Source organism: Neoarthrinium moseri (genome assembly GCF_022829205.1).
Source record: "Neoarthrinium moseri strain CBS 164.80 chromosome Unknown scaffold2_Wmoseri_CBS_16480, whole genome shotgun sequence".
NCBI classification, from domain to species: Eukaryota; Fungi; Ascomycota; class Sordariomycetes; order Amphisphaeriales; family Apiosporaceae; genus Neoarthrinium; species Neoarthrinium moseri.
The window spans coordinates 1,076,415-1,094,005 of NW_026055116.1; the positions used below are offsets into that span (position 1 = coordinate 1,076,415).

At 52.1% G+C, this 17,591-nt stretch overlaps 3 protein-coding genes across 3 annotated transcripts; all 3 read right to left on the bottom strand.

Annotated features, from left to right (window-relative positions):
- Window positions 1–9,527: 9,527 nt before the first annotated feature.
- Window positions 9,528–10,700, bottom strand: JN550_001087 (uncharacterized protein; the record flags this gene model as incomplete). Its single annotated transcript, XM_049309174.1, has 1 exon — window positions 9,528–10,700. One exon carries the CDS (start codon window positions 10,698–10,700, stop codon window positions 9,528–9,530), a length of 1,173 nt encoding a protein of 390 aa, XP_049176993.1.
- A 532-nt stretch (window positions 10,701–11,232) lies between these two features.
- JN550_001088 (uncharacterized protein) lies at window positions 11,233–12,313 on the bottom strand (the record flags this gene model as incomplete). The annotated part of the gene is made up of 4 exons (XM_049309185.1): window positions 11,233–11,440; window positions 11,494–11,906; window positions 11,957–12,195; window positions 12,262–12,313. 4 exons carry the CDS (start codon window positions 12,311–12,313, stop codon window positions 11,233–11,235), a joined length of 912 nt encoding a protein of 303 aa, XP_049176994.1.
- Window positions 12,314–12,860: 547 nt separating this feature from the next.
- On the bottom strand, window positions 12,861–16,604 carry JN550_001089 (uncharacterized protein; the record flags this gene model as incomplete). The annotated part of the gene is made up of 2 exons (XM_049309196.1): window positions 12,861–13,597; window positions 13,709–16,604. The coding sequence occupies 2 exons, from the start codon at window positions 16,602–16,604 to the stop codon at window positions 12,861–12,863; spliced, it is 3,633 nt and encodes a 1,210-aa protein (XP_049176995.1).
- Window positions 16,605–17,591: the final 987 nt, after the last annotated feature.

A 17,591-nucleotide genomic window follows, 5' to 3' on the forward strand; every position in this document is an offset into this window, starting at 1 on the left:
TACAAAGTTCGGCATTTCGACAAGGGATCAAACTCGCATTCTTGGCAGTCAACGGCTTCTGCATTATTTCCGCGCAGACGGAGCAAGCTCCGTGCCAACAGATACGGCCTCGGTAGCATCGAGCTACTGCCTTTGCGGCCGAATGTACAATCTACAAGGATGTTCTCACTGCACGTTGCCGAATCGAACTCACACTTGCCGGTACCGGAACCTGTCAAAGTTCGGAACGAGTGGAGTAAGGGCGGAAACCCTGTAGTTATGCTCCGCAAACGGCAATACGGAAACAAGAGACATGCAACGCCCATGTCTTGCTACACTAATGATATGCGATTGCTTGGCCGCTATGAGACTTGGGAGTACATGAAGGATACATAAAGGTATACTGTAAGGCGATGGCAGGCTGTAAGATTACAAGATACCCATTCGGGCCGGCGAGGCGTTTGGAATGATGTTGGTGAGCCATGCTTCTTGTTTGGAGTGACCACATCATAACACGGGAATAATAATATCTGATTTTGATAATGGCGTGACCTGAGGAATTGTCAGAGACGCAATGCACCGGCCTTGTCAGTTTAGAAATAAGTGTGATATGTGACAAGTGATATGGCAATCCACTATTTTATTTTGAACGTGATCAAGGGTGCCTCTTCAGTGCTACTGTAACAAGATCCCTACTCTCACAATATTACCTAACTCCGTACGGGCCGCTGTTGCTAGTGTTACTACCTGGTTCTATGCTGCTTTGCAGCTCTTGGCCTGCATAGATGGCTTCACCTATACTTACGCATGCGTCTACCTGGATGGTCATTCCCTACAAGACAGCTCAACCTTGCAGTACCTAAGGACGCGGCTGTGAGTAAAGAAGGCACAGCTTAGGCATGAGCGCATAACGGACTCATCATATTGCCAACTCGGTCTACGTGCATTGCAGGGCTTCTCCTCTGCCCAGTAGACGATACCCTCTGCCCCTCACCACTCTCTCACCTTGCTCGGTCTGAGCTTTACTCACCGGGGACCCCTGACGTGTGTCTGGACGGGGTAGGGCAGAACGAGCCAAGGCTCAAGGCAATACTTCACGACCAGATCCTCGTAGCGAGAGCCTCAATGATACCTAGGTATCCGACAGGTCGAATTTCCCAGACGACTGACTGGCCCAACAGGCCCCAGATGTGTACGATCGACAATGCTCAGCGACATTAGGCCGTGCCTGCACGCAGAGATCAAAGCGGTATCGCGTTTGTCCGACTGCGTCGCCTCGTCCTTGACGGGCACACAAACAGATCCAAGAAGTAAGGTGGCCAAGTAACTCCCAGGTAGCGCTGGACGAATGCACCTCTTTGCATACTTGTATCAACAAGTCTAGCCCTCTGATGAGGGCGCACCGTCGCGACTGGGGTCTCACGGACGGCTACCGAGATCGAGACATGGGTTGTCTAGCTCCAAAACCATAAGACATACCCACGATGACCATCACGACTACCGGCCGTGGCTGCGTACCCATGTCTGTCTTTCGAATTGTCGCCTTTGCTTGTAAGTGGGCATCTCTGAATTCTCCGGCTGCCGTGGCAGGAACAAGTGGAGGAGTTACATCGCAAAGTGCAAAAATCTGAGACTGTCAGGAAAGCACAGACTGTCTATCACTTACCTTTGCTGGCTTGACCTGCAGTCTCCCTTTCCGTTAGACGGTCCCCAGGTATCCTATCTTGGGTGCCCGATATCATCGCCCGTGCATAGGGGCGCAGATGCTTGGTTAACGACCATTGCATGCGTGGCCTGCGATAGACAGGCACGTAAGCTGCAGCACCCCGTACGGATGGTGATCCTCATCAGGGTTGCCTCTGCTTGCATGAGAGCTAGCCAGCCACTCCAGGTCGGCTGGGTGTTACCGAGTAGAAACCTGATGATCAGGGAGAGGGATAGACAGAGAAGAGTGCGGAGGGACCGGCGGAACCAATGAACTGATCCTGCAGGCTCACACCGAGAAATCGCTATCAAGCTGAGTCAAACGCCCGGCCTGTCTGTCTCTATGCATGTCTCGCCCCAGAGACGAGCAGGAAAGAGGCAGCCGGACGCGGGCGGGCTGACCGCCAGGCACGCACATGCCTACTGGCTGGCTGGGTAGGCACCGCGTTGCACAGCGTTTCCTGTGTGCGACGCTGTAGCTTGCTCTTCTCATCCGGCAAAGTAGCGCTGACCTGACGTGGGCTGAACTTCGTCTGGGAACAGGAGCGGCGGCATCGCGACGAAACAGTTAGGCACCCCGCCCGTCTGATTGGCACAGTCGGCCGCAATATCTGGCAGCCTTGTACTGTCGTATGGAAATCGAGATGTGCGTATCTTGGATCCCTAGTCGCAGCTAGACAGGGGGCCGATCAGCCTGGCAAGGCCTGGGAGTTCGCTTTGCTTGATCCGGATCGACTATTGAAGCGGGCGGCGGGGACGCCCTAATATGGAATCTGCTATATCTCACAACTTAATTTCTGTATAGGGTTCTCAGGTGATGCTGGTCAATTTGGCACTTCGTAGCCGTTTACCTGGTAACTTGGTACCCGTGCCAGTACAACCCAGTTGCGGTGCTGAGAAGTAGTACATGGAAGAAAGACCTGAGTGAAATACTGTAGGACTTTTGGCCGACTGCCTTCTGCAGCCGCACCAAACGCCTGTATGGCACGACGCGTGTGAGATAGGAAGCACCCCGCCACCATAAGAGGAGAAGAAATGGGAGGCGGGTTGTAGGACTTCACAGGGAATGGTGGCAGTGTTGCATGCATTTCAGTAACAAGTATCACTCAAGCACATCAACCGTGCATAATGTGGTTTGGCAATGTTGTTGCATTTGTGGCCTTCCCAGTCTGCCTGCCATTGCGATTGGGCTAGCATGAAAACATGAAAGGCTACCGTAGGTAAGACTTGTAAAGGGAGTATCCGCCCGTCATCCTGTCCGCCCGTCCTCGTCCATCGGTGCCCAGATGGATGGCTGACGTAGCCAACCAGCTCGAGTTGTGTTTGGTCAGAATTCCGCAACCAACACCCCAGCTGCGACCTATTCTCATACACAGGAGAAATGGCAAAACGACCTGCCCCCGCGGTCTGCGTAATCGAGCCCACCCATTCCATCCGAGGCGACCCCCTCCAGGTGAGCAGCCGAAGGGCGGCGAGATCCCCTGGGGCACCTAAAACAGGGTGGGGAGGGCTTCAGTGAATGTCCCAGCCGAATGATCCGTGATGAACTCCTAGCGCCTGTGTGCCCATTCCCATATGCTATGCGACCGAAAGAGCCCAAACTGAACGATCCCGACTCCAGTATGTTCCCGCGCTTACACTTTGAAACGCCCACGCCAGGGTAGCGAAAGTATGCAATGCTTGTGTAGTGCGAGAAGAACGAGTGTTACACAAAGATATGAGTACATGGGGGGCCGCGAGTGCTGAAAGAGCAGCAGTAGAGGAGTGCCGAGGTCTCGGTGAGACACAGCCGCTTGCTGCACTGAAGATGCCTGCTAGCATTGCAGTGCATGTATGATGCAGCATACATGATGCAGGGCCAGCAGGACCTCTCAGGTATCTTCAGCCTCGCATGCGGGGTGGCAGGAAAGCTAGGAAACGTGCAATGCCAGACCTCCGAATTCCTCCTAATAGAGATATGCATATCGTCAAGTGCTGCGGGGGTCTCATGACAGTCGAACGTTCTGGTAATAGCACCACAATGGGGCGTAGACCAGCGTTGGCGAGATGAGCCTGGTGCCTCTGGGGGTGTGTATGTGTATGTGTGTGTTGCCGAGACTTCTTAGTGGCTCTCAGGGACCAAGAGTGCTCGATTAGTTGGGGCATCGATGGCAGCCCGAGTGTGCACAGTAGTCATGGGTGCCGAAGTCGACAGACCTGCAACAGTATGTGCAGCAAGCATCGACCAAAGGTTGGTGTTCTTGGACGGCCATGGTGAGAATTGTCGCGGGTGGTTGATCCTGTAAGGCCGAGATGATGGTATATCAGAGTAGTGTTGGCGTGTTGACGGACAAAGCGTGGATTGCGCGTCAGGTGATTTGAGGTTTCTGTGGTGCTCCAAGGGTCGCGGTGAGTCCCATGGGGGTGGGCAGGTTTAAATATTGCGAGTTGCGAACGCGCCTTGGGATGAGACTTGACGATCTCCGTGAAGGGTTGGCTGGCTGTGTGGATGCGACCACCTCATAAAAGATACATGTATAGTGCGCGCGAAGTACCCATCTGGTCGCGGGGGTACGGACCAAGGCGTCAGGGGTATCGGCGACGAAAAATGTTCCCCACGACGAAATTACAAAATGAGATAGTGGCCCAACCCCGAAAAGCACGGGCATTGCGATAGGCAACCCGTCACAGCCGGGCGAGGAGACTAGATTTGATAAAGGTGCCATGCAAGCGGTGTGGCACCGTTTGGGGTCACGAGGATTGTCAGATTGGCTTCGTAGCGACATGGAGCCGCCGTGATCACCGGCGAGCAGCGTGCAACTGGCCAGAGACTTGAGCCGCGACTGATGACGACGGGACCTTTTCTCCTCCCAGGCGCCCTGCAAGCGGTAAGACAACTGGGCTAGGGCCCATGTACGTGTTACCGTCGCGAAAATAGAGACTGGCAGGGTCATGGGCTGGGTACCATAGTACCTGGGCAGGTAGGTACTGTGTGGTATGAGGGGGGGAAAAACAGGGGTCCAGAGAGGCCAGCCGAGTACCTCCTCACCCAGGACATCAGGATCGAAATAGCAGTACTGAGGGTAGTGTGCTACGGGGCTCCCAAATCCGAGGCTGAGCACCTTACTCCCTACTCTGCCTCCAAGGATTCTGCTGGAGTTAGAGTTGCGCTTGCAGTCTCGTATCGTTGGAACCTTCTTGGCTCATGGTTATACCTTGACCTCAGCCTCCTGCAGGATGTTGTCTTGTTATGCACAGATTGTCAGACGGCGCAAGCCTGCGGCGAGCGTGCGCAATTGTCACCGCGGGCCCCGTACCCAGTGACTAGAGCGCTTCATAATGCATTCTAGAAAGTTTTAGATGGTGGTGAGTGCACGAAACGCACCCTGCTGTGGCCCTGCGGGAGGGAGACCGAGAGGTGCCATGTGCCCCATGGCAGCAAGAAGCAAAGAGAAGATTTCTGGAAGGGGAATGTGGGTTGGCCCAGAGCTCCTCTCATTTGACGAACCAACGAAGGAAACGCCAAAGTGCGGACGAGGAGCAAGGTTCACCTGCTGCGTACTGTACGCTCACTTACAGGACACAACCCCCCCGAGAACCCTTGTACGTACGTGTAAGTTAGGTAGATACGGCGTTCTCGACGTCCCGGCGCGGGGAGATACTTCGCGCAGCTGAGTCAACAAGGCGACCACTAGGCAAATTCCGAGATGTTTGCATGAAATTGTCTTCAAATATGGGGTGTGCTTGCTGGCTACCCAGGTTCCCTTAGCATGAGCATGAAGGAAACAACATTGAAGCGCAGCACGGGCGCGGGGTCCAGGCGGCCAGGCAATTCTGAGTCACGGGTAAAGACGGACTGGACTGGACTGGCACCCGGATAACAGCGACCTGGTCGCAATGTCGTCAGAGTGCCAGCGGTCAATTCGAAACAGCAGCAGGATTGCCAACGATGGCAAGGGGCAAGAAGCCGGCTGGTCCTGTTTCCAGAGATTAGCGAGCGCGAGGGCCTGCCCATGAAACAACGTCAAAAGTTGCCCATCATCGCGATTACGTGTGAGCAACACGTGGGCGGTGGAACCACTGCTGGATGGGCACCCCAGGGACCGTTGACGGCAAGAGTCGCCAATGACAGGTTACAGGTCCAGCAGTGCGCCGGCTTCCCTGCTGCATGATGATGGCAAGCCTTCCATTGATCCCTTTCGAATGTTCCTCTGGCGGAGCACCGTCTGACCGTTGGCCCCGTCGGGCATCTCTTCTCTATCTCTAGCCGCTTGACGACGGGCTCCAGCGGCCCAGCTCGCCCACCCTACACCACCATAAGGCTCCAGTCGCATTCCCTGGCACGCTGGAAGTGGGGTTCCCCAAGGTGTCAGATTGTTCCGGTCGCGCGGGTAGAGGGCTGTAAGTACATGAACCCGACTCTACATAGTATATCTATACCATCTCACCGTCGGTACAATGGCAATAATCCTGCGTTTGGAACGACGCGTTCAGAATGTACACTGGTGACGTACCACTGCTTCCTTCGTTGATCGCAACCCGCTCCTGGGCTTGCTGGGTAACTCGTCGGTCCCGTTTTGTTAGGGACTAATGACGCCAAGCGAGGACGGCCGTTGGAGCATCGAAACCCACGACGATTGATCCATCTTTATTAGTGCAACCTAGTGGACAACAACGCTGATACCCACCAGCTATCTACTGTGCTGTACATACAACGGCGTCTGAGCACCGTTTGGTGTGATGCCAAACCTCCTCCACATTGCTTCCGCTCGTGCCGTTCCACCCACTACACCAGCTTTTGGCGGGCTTGGAGCCCACGAGAAATCGGCAAGATGCTGGAATGGGAAGCGACGCGGTCAGCCCCGCCCCACGTGAACCCACACGACGAGCTCGAGAGCGCTCATTCGAGACGATCCTCTAAAAGTTCCGCCTCGGCGCATGATACTCGTCGTATACAATTGGTTCAGCTGTGTTGTCGCTTGAGACATTGTGCTGGATTAGGCCGAGCAGTGCGCCAGAAGCAACTCGGTATTCTGCGATCAGCAACGTTCAATTAGGAACCCGCTTCGACCCATCGATTGCTCGGCCCACGGGAAAGCGACGAGGTATGCACCGTACCACTTTGACGTCTGCCTGGTCAATACCGGTTCGTACTGACGGCAGTGATTGATTTGAAAAGGGCAATCCACTCGCCTGAGCACGGGTTCCCCCACGCCCGAGTCATGATTGCGCTTCCACTCAATTGGTCGGCGGGCATTGTGCCTCACTGCCCTATACTCGGCCATGGCACTGACGACTAAGCCCGGATGGGAAGTAGCCCTCCCTCTGTGGGCTCGGGTCGTACCCAGACTCTCGGATGCGCTCACTATCTGGCGGTGAAGGTGAATGGCTTTGCTGGATCTGTTTGATCCGGTACGCCATATCGTGGAAGGCCGAGGTTTCTCTCCCGCAGTCCTCTGCCAATACCGTGAAGGTGTGCGATCATTGGCTTTCCAGAGCTTGTGCATCAGATCCTGCGTGTCATAACGCAGAACATAAGACTGTATGAAGTGTGTAATATGTCCGCCCTACATAAGATCGCACGGATCTCGGACTAGAACTGCAACTATGATTGGACACACCCTTTCCAACTGATCTCTAGAGATCGGTCACTTGACAGCCCATGTGCTGAAAGGCCGCCATGCATCCGAGACTCAGGAACTCGAAGTGAGTGACTGCCTCCCCTTATGGTAAGTATTCTCGTCGGCTCCACATCCGACTCTGTTCGCTTTTTGGGAACGATTGCGTGTGAACACGCAATAACGTCGATCCACCACGATGAGGAAAGCTGGACAGATACGGATGGGGTCTGTTTGAACTCAAAGTCCTTCGAAGTACCGACTTCGAGGCGATCCCAAACGTCTAGCACTTTAAGGTACGGAGTACATAGATCGCCAATGAGTAGATTATACAGGAGCTACCGGATGTGTTATCCGACTGGTGTGGCTCCAGCGCAGCATATACATACTGTAAGTGCGATCAGGCCTTCCCGGTCATGTTGTCGTGCAATTTATAGAAGCCGCTTTATTTTCAAGACGACCGTGTCATGCCAATTCAATCTAATCAAAGCTTTATCGGACCACTCTAGCCTAACGTCAATCTTAGATGATTATGCCGGCCCCACCGTGTTCTATCCCGAGCAGCGATGATCCAGGTGGAAGGATGAGGTCTTATTTCCCGAGAACCATGTAGATGGGGGCATGTTCAGTTGAGAAGCCTTCTCGAAAGGGCCCACAGCAAGCATCCAAGGAGTTCACTGTCGAACAAGCCCTGTTGATGGGCTTGGTCTCGCGGCTAGAGTATCATCCAAACTAGTCTGGACCACGTAAAAAGCGGATTCTGGTAACAGACAGATAACTGCTGGATGCTGTTCACGCGCAATGCTGCTCTCATTCAAGGGAAAATATCCAGTTTCCCAAGGCCCCATCAAACAACCAGGCTACACAAGTAGACATTACGGTAGAAGCGCGGGCAGGGCTACGTTTGGAAGCGTAGTGGCTATGAGAAACATACATGCCCGTTCCGCTCTACTGCCTTCGGTTGCCCGCCAAGAGATTCCAATGGCCAGCCAGGTTCTCTGTAGCTTGATTGCACGGCCTGCGCTGCATCGAGAAATGATGGCTTGCATTCTGACTCTTTCTAGCTCCTGACTTGTCTGGAGCATCCGAAACAAAATATAATGCGTCAGTAAGTTGAATCAGGCATGAACTTGGTCAGACTAGAATTTGAAACACATGTTACCGTGGGCATGACGATACTCCACGGGATGTTCTACAATCCGGCAAGCGGAAAAGCTGCATGACCCATTCATTTTACGAGACTGACTCTCCAAAAACTCGGAACTACGTGGCTGTCCCTGATAGGTACACCGACAAGGGCTACAGGCATCAAGAGGCCCCAAACATTTGTGACAGCCTCTATAGAGATCGATCGTCTCTAGAACGCGACACAGCATGCATGGCCCGTCACATGTTCGCTCCATCGCGTCAAGGCAGTACATGCGTCCCAGTCCAATCACGAATCCCTCATCCGCTCGGCGTAACTGGCTCACGTATCAACACGAGTATTTGTCGATGTGTGGGATCGTCGGAAGCCCGAATACTCCCTTATGCGGGTGCCTAAAGCTACCACATGACCTTTTCAGGATCTGTGCGATAGCAAAGCGCTCTTGTCGGTGGATCGGATTGATGCTCTGTTACATGCAGGGCGATGGGCACCTCGGATGATGGTGAAGGAGACGGTTATCGCTATATCCCGCGCTATGCGACATCCGTTTTGACATGCTACCTGTTCCCTCGGATGGACATACTGTTTTCATTAATACCATGGGAGTGACAAGTGATTGAGGATGCAATGGGCGTTCCTCCGGTCAAGCCCTATCGGATGCGCTGGCTTCGAAGTTTGTCAAAGTTTTACCCCTGATTGAGTATGAGACATAACATTAGGACTCGGCTGCAAGGCACCAATTACACAGAAGGCGTAGTTACCTAGGTAAGTAAATGGTCAAGTGGTACATGACAGACACAGGGTGGAAATAGTTCTGAGTCATGTAGTATCAAGTCCATAATGCCACCCAAGAGCCGTTGGCAATCATACACGGACGATATTGATGTGAGAGTGCTTGCCAGTGGTTGCTGTTATCTCCCTTAGGCTCAGCTTGCTCTTGTACTCATCTGCTATTGTGTAAGTAGTCAAGATCAACAATTCACGTTACGCCTTCCCTTTCCCTATAATGATCAACAGCATTAACATTATCGTACCCAAAGACATAAGCAAAAGTACGTGAGCCTCTGTGAGCCTTCTGTGCAAGCGGCGATCGTGACCGTTCAAGCTGACACCTTCTCCAGGACTGCGAAAAACAACGGTCCCCATCTTCCTCCGCTTGGATGATCCGGTAGTACGATCCAGCCGTGCTTCGTGCTTTCTGCCCATTGCTCGAGTCCTGTACCTGCGAAATCACCGCTCCTCACGGCCATATCCCATCTCGTTCCGAACTTCTTCTTTTCCTTGGCTACGAGTTCTTTGCCTTTCTCAATCACGCCGTCATTCTCCTCGTTACTGAGGGAACATGTCGCGTAAAGTACTCTCCCGCCAACCTTTACAGCTTTCAATGCCGTCATCAAGATGGCAGCCTGTGTTTTAGCCATTTTTTTCGACTGTCCGGAGCGCCACGATGCCATCTCGTCGGCAACCCTGCCCCCTTGTCTAGCTTTGGAATGTGCGTGGATTACGTGCCTCTCGCTGGAGCAGGGGGCGTCCAAGAGGACTTTGTCGTAGCCTCCGATCCCCAAAGGTAGCATCTGAGCAGCATGCTGCTCGGTTCCGTCAACCTTCACGACCTTTATTTCTCCGTTCTTGAACAGCGGGGCTGGCAAATACGATTGCAAGTTTGATGAGAGCCGTCTGTTTCGAGCCGCGTCAACCTCATTGCTATGGAGACAACCGCCCATGAGGGATGGAGCCGCGTCATCGTATGTTTGCGGGCGTAGGAGCTGTGCTAATGACAGACTTTTCCCTCCCGGAGCGGCGCACAGGTCCAGCACCTTGTCACCAGGTTTTGGCCGGAGAATACTGACTGCGAGAAGTGAGGCAGCGTCCAGGTTCCAATGAGTCATGAGACTGTTCGAGGCATCTTTATTCGATACCGCCTGGGGTGCTGGGAAGGGAGCCTCAGCGGTAGGGGACTGCGAACTCTCCGATGTGGTTGTTCTCTGGTATGAAAGCAGGCGTGTCTCTTCGGCCACTTCCCCGTTCGATGCTCCAGTACTTGACGGGAACGTGATGAGTTGCAGATCAGTCACGTCGTTCTCAGTGAACGAGCTGGGTAGGCTATTCGATCTGTAGCAATTGATAAGTACGCCGTACCGTGTCGGCGTCACTAAAGCTGGGCGAAGTGAATTCTCCCATCTTTCATCGCCGTATTGTACTGCATACGTGCGATTGAAGGAATCCTCGGCAGCCTGCACCTGCTTCTGCTGAGCCTTGGTCAAGGCAGGCATTATGCAAGTAAGGGGTTGTTGACCTGAACCACCTGGAGTATCGGACGATAGGATTCCTAGGATTCAGCGGGAGGACCGAGGGTCTGCAAGAGTCGTACTAGATAACGCAATAGCAATCAAGAACGATCTGGCACAAGCGCTGTGTGGTGACTGCTTTATTACAGTGATGTATTCAGCCTTGTTTAGAAAATTTGCCTGGGCTTGAGTTACTGTCTCGAGTAAGTACTCGCAGAGAGGAGAGCCGATGCAGATTTGTCGCAGCTGGTCGCCGGCCCGATGTCGGTATACACCCAGGCGGCGGCCCAGCCTAATATCAATCACTTGGACATATCCTACTTGAGCAAAAGCATATGCAGGGGATAAAAGGTATCGAAAAGGCGCTCGGGGGGGTGTTTAAGTCTAGTTTTTCCTATTTATCCAATGCATACTGCCTGTAAGTTTAGAATACTGTAACCGTGGGAATATTCCGTCCTTCTCTCCGTCGGTCCACTTAATGCATGCTTGTCGTCGATCTTGACTACACAGCATTCATTTACTGCTCGTTCTGAAATACTGAGTATAAGCTTCCAACGTGCGGTGTTAGTTGCACAACGAATTCATCGCCTTCGTGCAAGTAAGCAGGAGGGTGCTTGCCAAAGCCCACGCCAGCCGGGGTTCCAGTAATGATAACTGTGCCTGGCAAAAGTGTAGTGCCTTGCGACAAGAAGCTAATGAGCTTTGAACAGTTGAAGATCATATCACTCAAGTCGTGTTAGCTCTTCTCGTTCTTCAGGACAAGTGTTCTCGTACTAACCTCAGCTTAGACTTCTGCATAACCTCGCCGTTCTTCGAACCTTTAATGGTGAACGTGCTAGGATCAGCAACAAGCGATGGGGACACGAGAACGGGTCCGAGAGGGCAAGAGCCATCGAATCCCTTCGAATAGCACGCTTGCGACTGCGCCAGCTGACTCTTTCTGCTTGACACGTCGTTCGCTGCCGTGTAGCCTAGCACGTAGCTCAAAGCGTCGGCTTCGCTTACATTCTTGCACGTCTTGCCAATCACGATCGCTAGCTCCGATTCATAGTCTGCGCAGTCATCGGCAAGCGTATGCTTGGGGATGATGGTTGGCTGAGGCCAAGGGTCCGCAAGAGCAGTAGCAGGCTTCATGAACATCATCGGGATCTCTGGCACGGCCATGTTGGCCTCTTTGGCGTGGTTCAGATACTATTGGCATGAGTCGATGGTGCAACGTGCTGGAGACTTTTGCGACTTACGTTCAAGCCGATACATCTGATTGCCCCTGCCTCCGATGCCGAAACGGGTGACAGAATTTTTGAGATAGCCTCCGTCTTGTCGGTCAATGATCCCGGGTTCAGAGCTGACGTGCCGCTGAATGTCTTCACCAGGACCTCTTCGCCATCACGAACAGCCTGGCCAACATCGATTTTACTGTCGACGGGCTGTCCAATGAGAACAGCTTCGGGGTTCGATTTGGGAACGAACCGCACGAGTCCTGTTGGCAGACTTAGCATTCGAGAAGGCGCAGGATCTCGAAGACAGTTGTGTATAATTCACTCACGCTCGAACGACGCATTCGCGGCGCCTTGCCCCTGGTTAGAACTGACTGTCATTTTCGACGTCAAGTGAATGGACTGAGTAGCGCTGGAGCTATTGCAGGTATCAATCAAGTGTATGAGCGACAGTATTTGCGCCTCAATTGCTTAACAAAATCGAGCAAATATGGACACACTCACGATCGGGGATAGGTGCAAGAAAAATGTCCGATACCAAATCGTTCGTTGAGTGAGTATCCACGTCAGCCTGTCGCGGCTTTACCCCGACCACTACCCCGCATATATCACTGCCGGTTCCGTATGGCACAGATACCAGAATATTTACTATTCCGGAGGTCCGCTTTTTAGTGAACGGAAACACGCCACATGAAACTCCTTGCTTAAGTAATTGGCACTACGCAAATGGGTCGGTCCATCTAGTCAGTATTTGGGCCTTCCTGATCAATAAGGTCCAGATCTGGGTAACCAACACCCTTGAGGGCTACACGAGCCTGAACAGTCTTCTCGGCAAGTATATACAGTGAGAACAACATGCTCGCAAACGCCATATCTCATAAGGCCTCTTGGATAACAATTGGCTTTCGTAGCTCCATCACCAGCTTTACTATTCGTCCTTAACGCCACTCCCAAATATATGATCCCTCCTCGACTGCCGGTCCCAAACAACAACCGCATCGCTTTTGCGCTTGAAAAACATTATGCGGTGTTGGGGGATAAATTCCTCGTCAGTCTGCTCTGCTTTCCACTGATCCAACTCTCTCTCCATGATTCCCAAGAAACGGTCCTCATAACCGACTATGTAGTCACTGCTGTCCATGTTGGGGTCCCAGCGGATGCGGTTAATCACATCGGCAGAAGATCGAAACTTCCCAGAATACGCCGGTCTGGCGGGCAGCTCCTTCTCGATGGCCTTCTTTTTCCTTGAAGTTGATGAATCAGCCTCGCTGTAGTCTTCTGTGGCATCAAGGATTTCCTCATCCTCATCATCCTCTTCCTCATCATCCCCGAGCGTATACTCTCCCCATTCGCGGTGGTCAAGTTTCAAGTCACCGATTTGAGACTGATTAACAACTGATGCGCTCATCCAGGATGTTTTAGGATCGAAATACTTCTCGTCGCTCCTGAGTTGCGTCTCGAACTTGTGCAACGCCGTCTGGAGAGAACCGAACGCAATCCTTAAGTCCTCCTTGGACATGGCTGGCGATGATGCGTCGTTTTGATCTAAACCCACTAGATAGTATCCTTGATACTCCTTGTCCTCGTCAGAAGACTCTTGGTCGACATTGACGAACCGTGCTGGCCATATTCTCGCGTGTATGGTCGGAAGTCGGCGATGAAGGTCTAGTAAGATGATGTTAGCTAACCCAACCCAATTGAACCTGAAAGGTTACTTACCAACTAACAACATCACGCATCTTGATTCTAACCAACCAACGAATTGGCTTCCTTTACCTAGGGAGACACCCCAGAATTGCACGTCAATCTTGATATAAGACTTGAAGCTCTTCAGGAAAGCAGCAGAGCCATCCGAAGTTTTCTCACCCAGGAAATCGGACCACTGAGCACCCTCTGTCGACAAGAGCTGGTTTGCGCGTTGAAGCTCCTCGGAAATGGTACGCACTGAGGGCAGCGAGGCCGTGTGAGCTGTGTTGAGTGCAGGCGAATGAAATCCAAGAATTGCCAGAGGCTCTCGAGACGTCCTTACATAGCGCAGGCGTTTATGGAAGAAGGGGTCAAATACCATCTGGTTCTTCCAATCAAAGTTGGCATATTGGTGGAAGAACGTTGTGATGATGGACGGTACAGAGGCAGAACCTCCATCCTTGGCAAGTAATTTGCAGACTCGAGAAAGTAGAATCGATATATGGATCCCGCCCAGATATCCAAATCGAGCTGAGTAAATACCGCTTTGCCTCGCCCAAGCCTTGATTACATGAAACGCGAACCTGAAGGCGGCAAGATCCGGTAGCGTATGTCGGAGGTAATACAAATCGCGAACAGGCTTCAGCTTGGCCAGTGTTTGTGTCGGCAGCGTGAATACAGGGCTACTTGGAGGCAGTTTCATAGCTTGGGGCCAAGTCTCGGCTATGAGTGCTGATGGACAGTACTGCAAATCCATCTTGATTCCGAGAACTTCTAGTTCGAGCATCGTTCCAGAGTTTGCATTAACCTGCCTAAGAAGTTTGACGTCTCTCGAGCTGGCCTTCCGGAGCCTCTGGCGAGCTAGAGCGAAGAAAGTCTTTGTGCTGATAGGGCCGATACAGAGGCAGTCAATATCCGAGGATGTGGTCCAGACGCCTAAGCCATAGGAGCCAACAGGAACGATCACAAACCGTTGTCCCAGTCGACTCTGATACATAGTGGCCTCTGATCCATCCTCCAACAAGATGTCCTCAAGAAGCTGCAAGGCTTGCTCCCTCGTTTCCATGTCGATTTCGGAAGGAATGATATTTCGATCAGCGAGGCACTTCCTCAACTCTGAAGGTTTGGCGAGGCTTTCTGGGCCTGGAGTTAGCTGCATAGCGACAGTTGGTTTTGTAGTTTCTTCGATCGATGGTTGCGGCCTTTCCGAAGACACTTTTAACGAGCACCTGACTCCCCAGTGGTCACTTGCAAAACCCAAGTGAACGATTTTCTGATCGCTAGACGAGTATTCCTGCGGGTTTTCGTCTGCTATTCCAGCATGTTGACCAAACATATTGAAGCCGCTGATGGAGAACGTTTCAGCACTCTTGACCAGAATCCTGTCGTACCGCTGGGGTCGATTATTGAAACCACTCCCAACGATGGCAGCAGCAAGTTCATTTACTACCGGGTTGAACGTGGCGCCTTCTTCGCCCTCAAACGCATCTGAGAGGTTTAGATGATGGTCATCATCGCTTGGCATCAACGCGAGGTTCTCGAGCCGGGCTATCATCCACGTGTCTGACAAGCCGGACTCTGTCAGCATGGTTTCGAGGTTGGCGAGGTACTTCGCAGTCTGCGATGATATTGCTTTTTTCTGCAATGCCGCTCCGATCGTATAAGTGCTTGTTGTGATGTTGAAATCACCAGCTAGGATCCAGGGGTTGTGCGGGTAGGCCTCTGTTAAATACTTGATGATATTTTGCAACTCAATTTTCTTGGCAGCGACTGAGCCGTCTGTGAGCCCGCATGTAAGATGGACAGTGGCCAAGATAACGGGAACGAAGGTATCGTCGACACGTTTTCCAAGGTGATCGAATTGCAAAACCACGGAGCCCTTGTGCTTTCTTCGAAAGGATATCCATTTCCACGAGAAAGACCACTTGCTTAAGACCACAACGTTCAAATGACTTGGTAGGGGGTCGATGTCTTCTTGATCTGGCGGTCCGTGTGATACAAAGGGATACTCCCGGCGTATTGCACCATCCTGCAGTAGATAGATGAGAAAATCGTCCGTAACCTCTTGAAGAACCAACACATCCGCCACCGCCGCTTCGTCGAGTATATTTTTAAGTAGAAGAGGATATCGCAAGTGTGACGGGGGGTATTCAAACTCAGCCAGCACGTTATAGCTCGCGATGCGAACATTTTCTGGCGTGTCTCGTTCTTCTTCCGTAACTGTAGTATGGTGGGGCTTCCATGCCTGAGCCCCGGCGGAGTAATAAAATGGTGGCCAGGTTCTGTCACTATTCCCAGTGATACACTCTTGAAGTTCGTCCGAAGGCGCCTTGAGCCGTATTCCCTCATAGAGCTCGGCAGTAGGGGACATTCGGTGGACTGAAAAATCCTTCAGGCTGATGGTGGCCCATACCTTCATGCGACTGGATGAATTGCCGTCAATGTGTGTGCGTTCGCGGACCAGAAGACAGAGTTCTTGGACATCCCAATTGAGGGCAGGGATCAGGCTTGCCTTTTGCAATAAGAATCCGTGTGGTGCCGAACTGATGTCCTCGCTTTGCCCAATAGTCAAATGCATACGGTATGCACTACCACGTTGACCCAATGCCTCAAGCACCAAATTTCGGAGGCTCTCTAATCTCGACGTCCGACTCGCGTCGTTATCATGGACAAAGACGGTGTTGTCATGTCGATGTGAAAACACGTCAACAGCGTTGAGTGAGACAGGAAATGTGCCATTGCGGATCTCATTGCTTGCTGCTAGGCAAGATGAGATTCGCGCTGACGCTTGCTCGAGGCTGTCGACCTTGACGAACGGATAAACCAGATTTATGTGAGGCGGCCACTTTTCATAGGCCTTGTCGTAGAGCGACCGTAATCGATCAACAGTCCCCCATAACGATCTTGGAGGAACGACACATATTGCAGTATCATGGGATCCGCAGGAAAAGGGTGGTTCTGTTGCTGAGGAGCCGGTACCCGCCATGACAACTTCTGCGCTGCCTATTTTGGGGGTTTGATTGCCGAGCTGCGTAAAATGTGAATTGGGACAGGGAATGGTCGCAACGTGGAGTCTTGACGAGTACGAGGCAGCGTTGTGTAAATGGTTGCGTGGTATCGAAATCAAGATGATGTGGATGATGCATTACAGAGACTTGAAGACAGGTATGGCCAGGGTATTATAAAGAACCTGGAAGGAAGGTACTCTTTTCAGCTACGGGTCTGCCTGGCAGGTTGTGGTCAAGCAGCTGTGGACGGCCACCAGGTTGGACCCAGACCTATGAACAAAGACCTCCAGGCGGGGCTAGCCAACCTCACCGAGGCGAAGCCACATGATTCACAATATATGTCAGAGATCGATACTATTAATCCGCTCATTTCATGCTGCATGTGGCATTGGAAACGATTCCGTCGGCGTTGCTTGTAATGGAACTACAGCACCGTGGAGCTAATTCGTCAATTACTTGTCGCCGTCCTGAGTCACCCCAGCGAACCCAGCCTGAGGCGAAGCCCCATTCCCCACAACACGCTGGGGATAGTGCACTTTCTCATTATGAATCATAGTACAGGGGGTCCACACCTTCACGGTGCCAACCATTCACGTCAAGGTAAGTCTGAGTCCTTCAACTTCTTCATTTCGATAATAGTATAAGGAGGATAGAAATGCGACTTATGATTGTAATATTGTAAAAAGAATCCAGACCAAGTGCATTGCACCAAGGAGAGGTTTGTTGGTGGAAAACTTGAAAACTTGCGTGGAAGAAGCGCTCTTCGCCAAATCTACAAGTGAGTGTGCATAGCGAAATCAACAATCCCGAAAATATAATATAGATGAGCCGTGTTCCCCTCATGTCCCTAGCAGTTCTTGATCACCTGCCATACCCGTTCCCGTTCATCCAGCGTGTGTTCTTTGTAGAAAACTGGTTTTTTCTTTTGGTGGGGGGGGGGGGGGGGTGCTTATCAGGACTGGCGA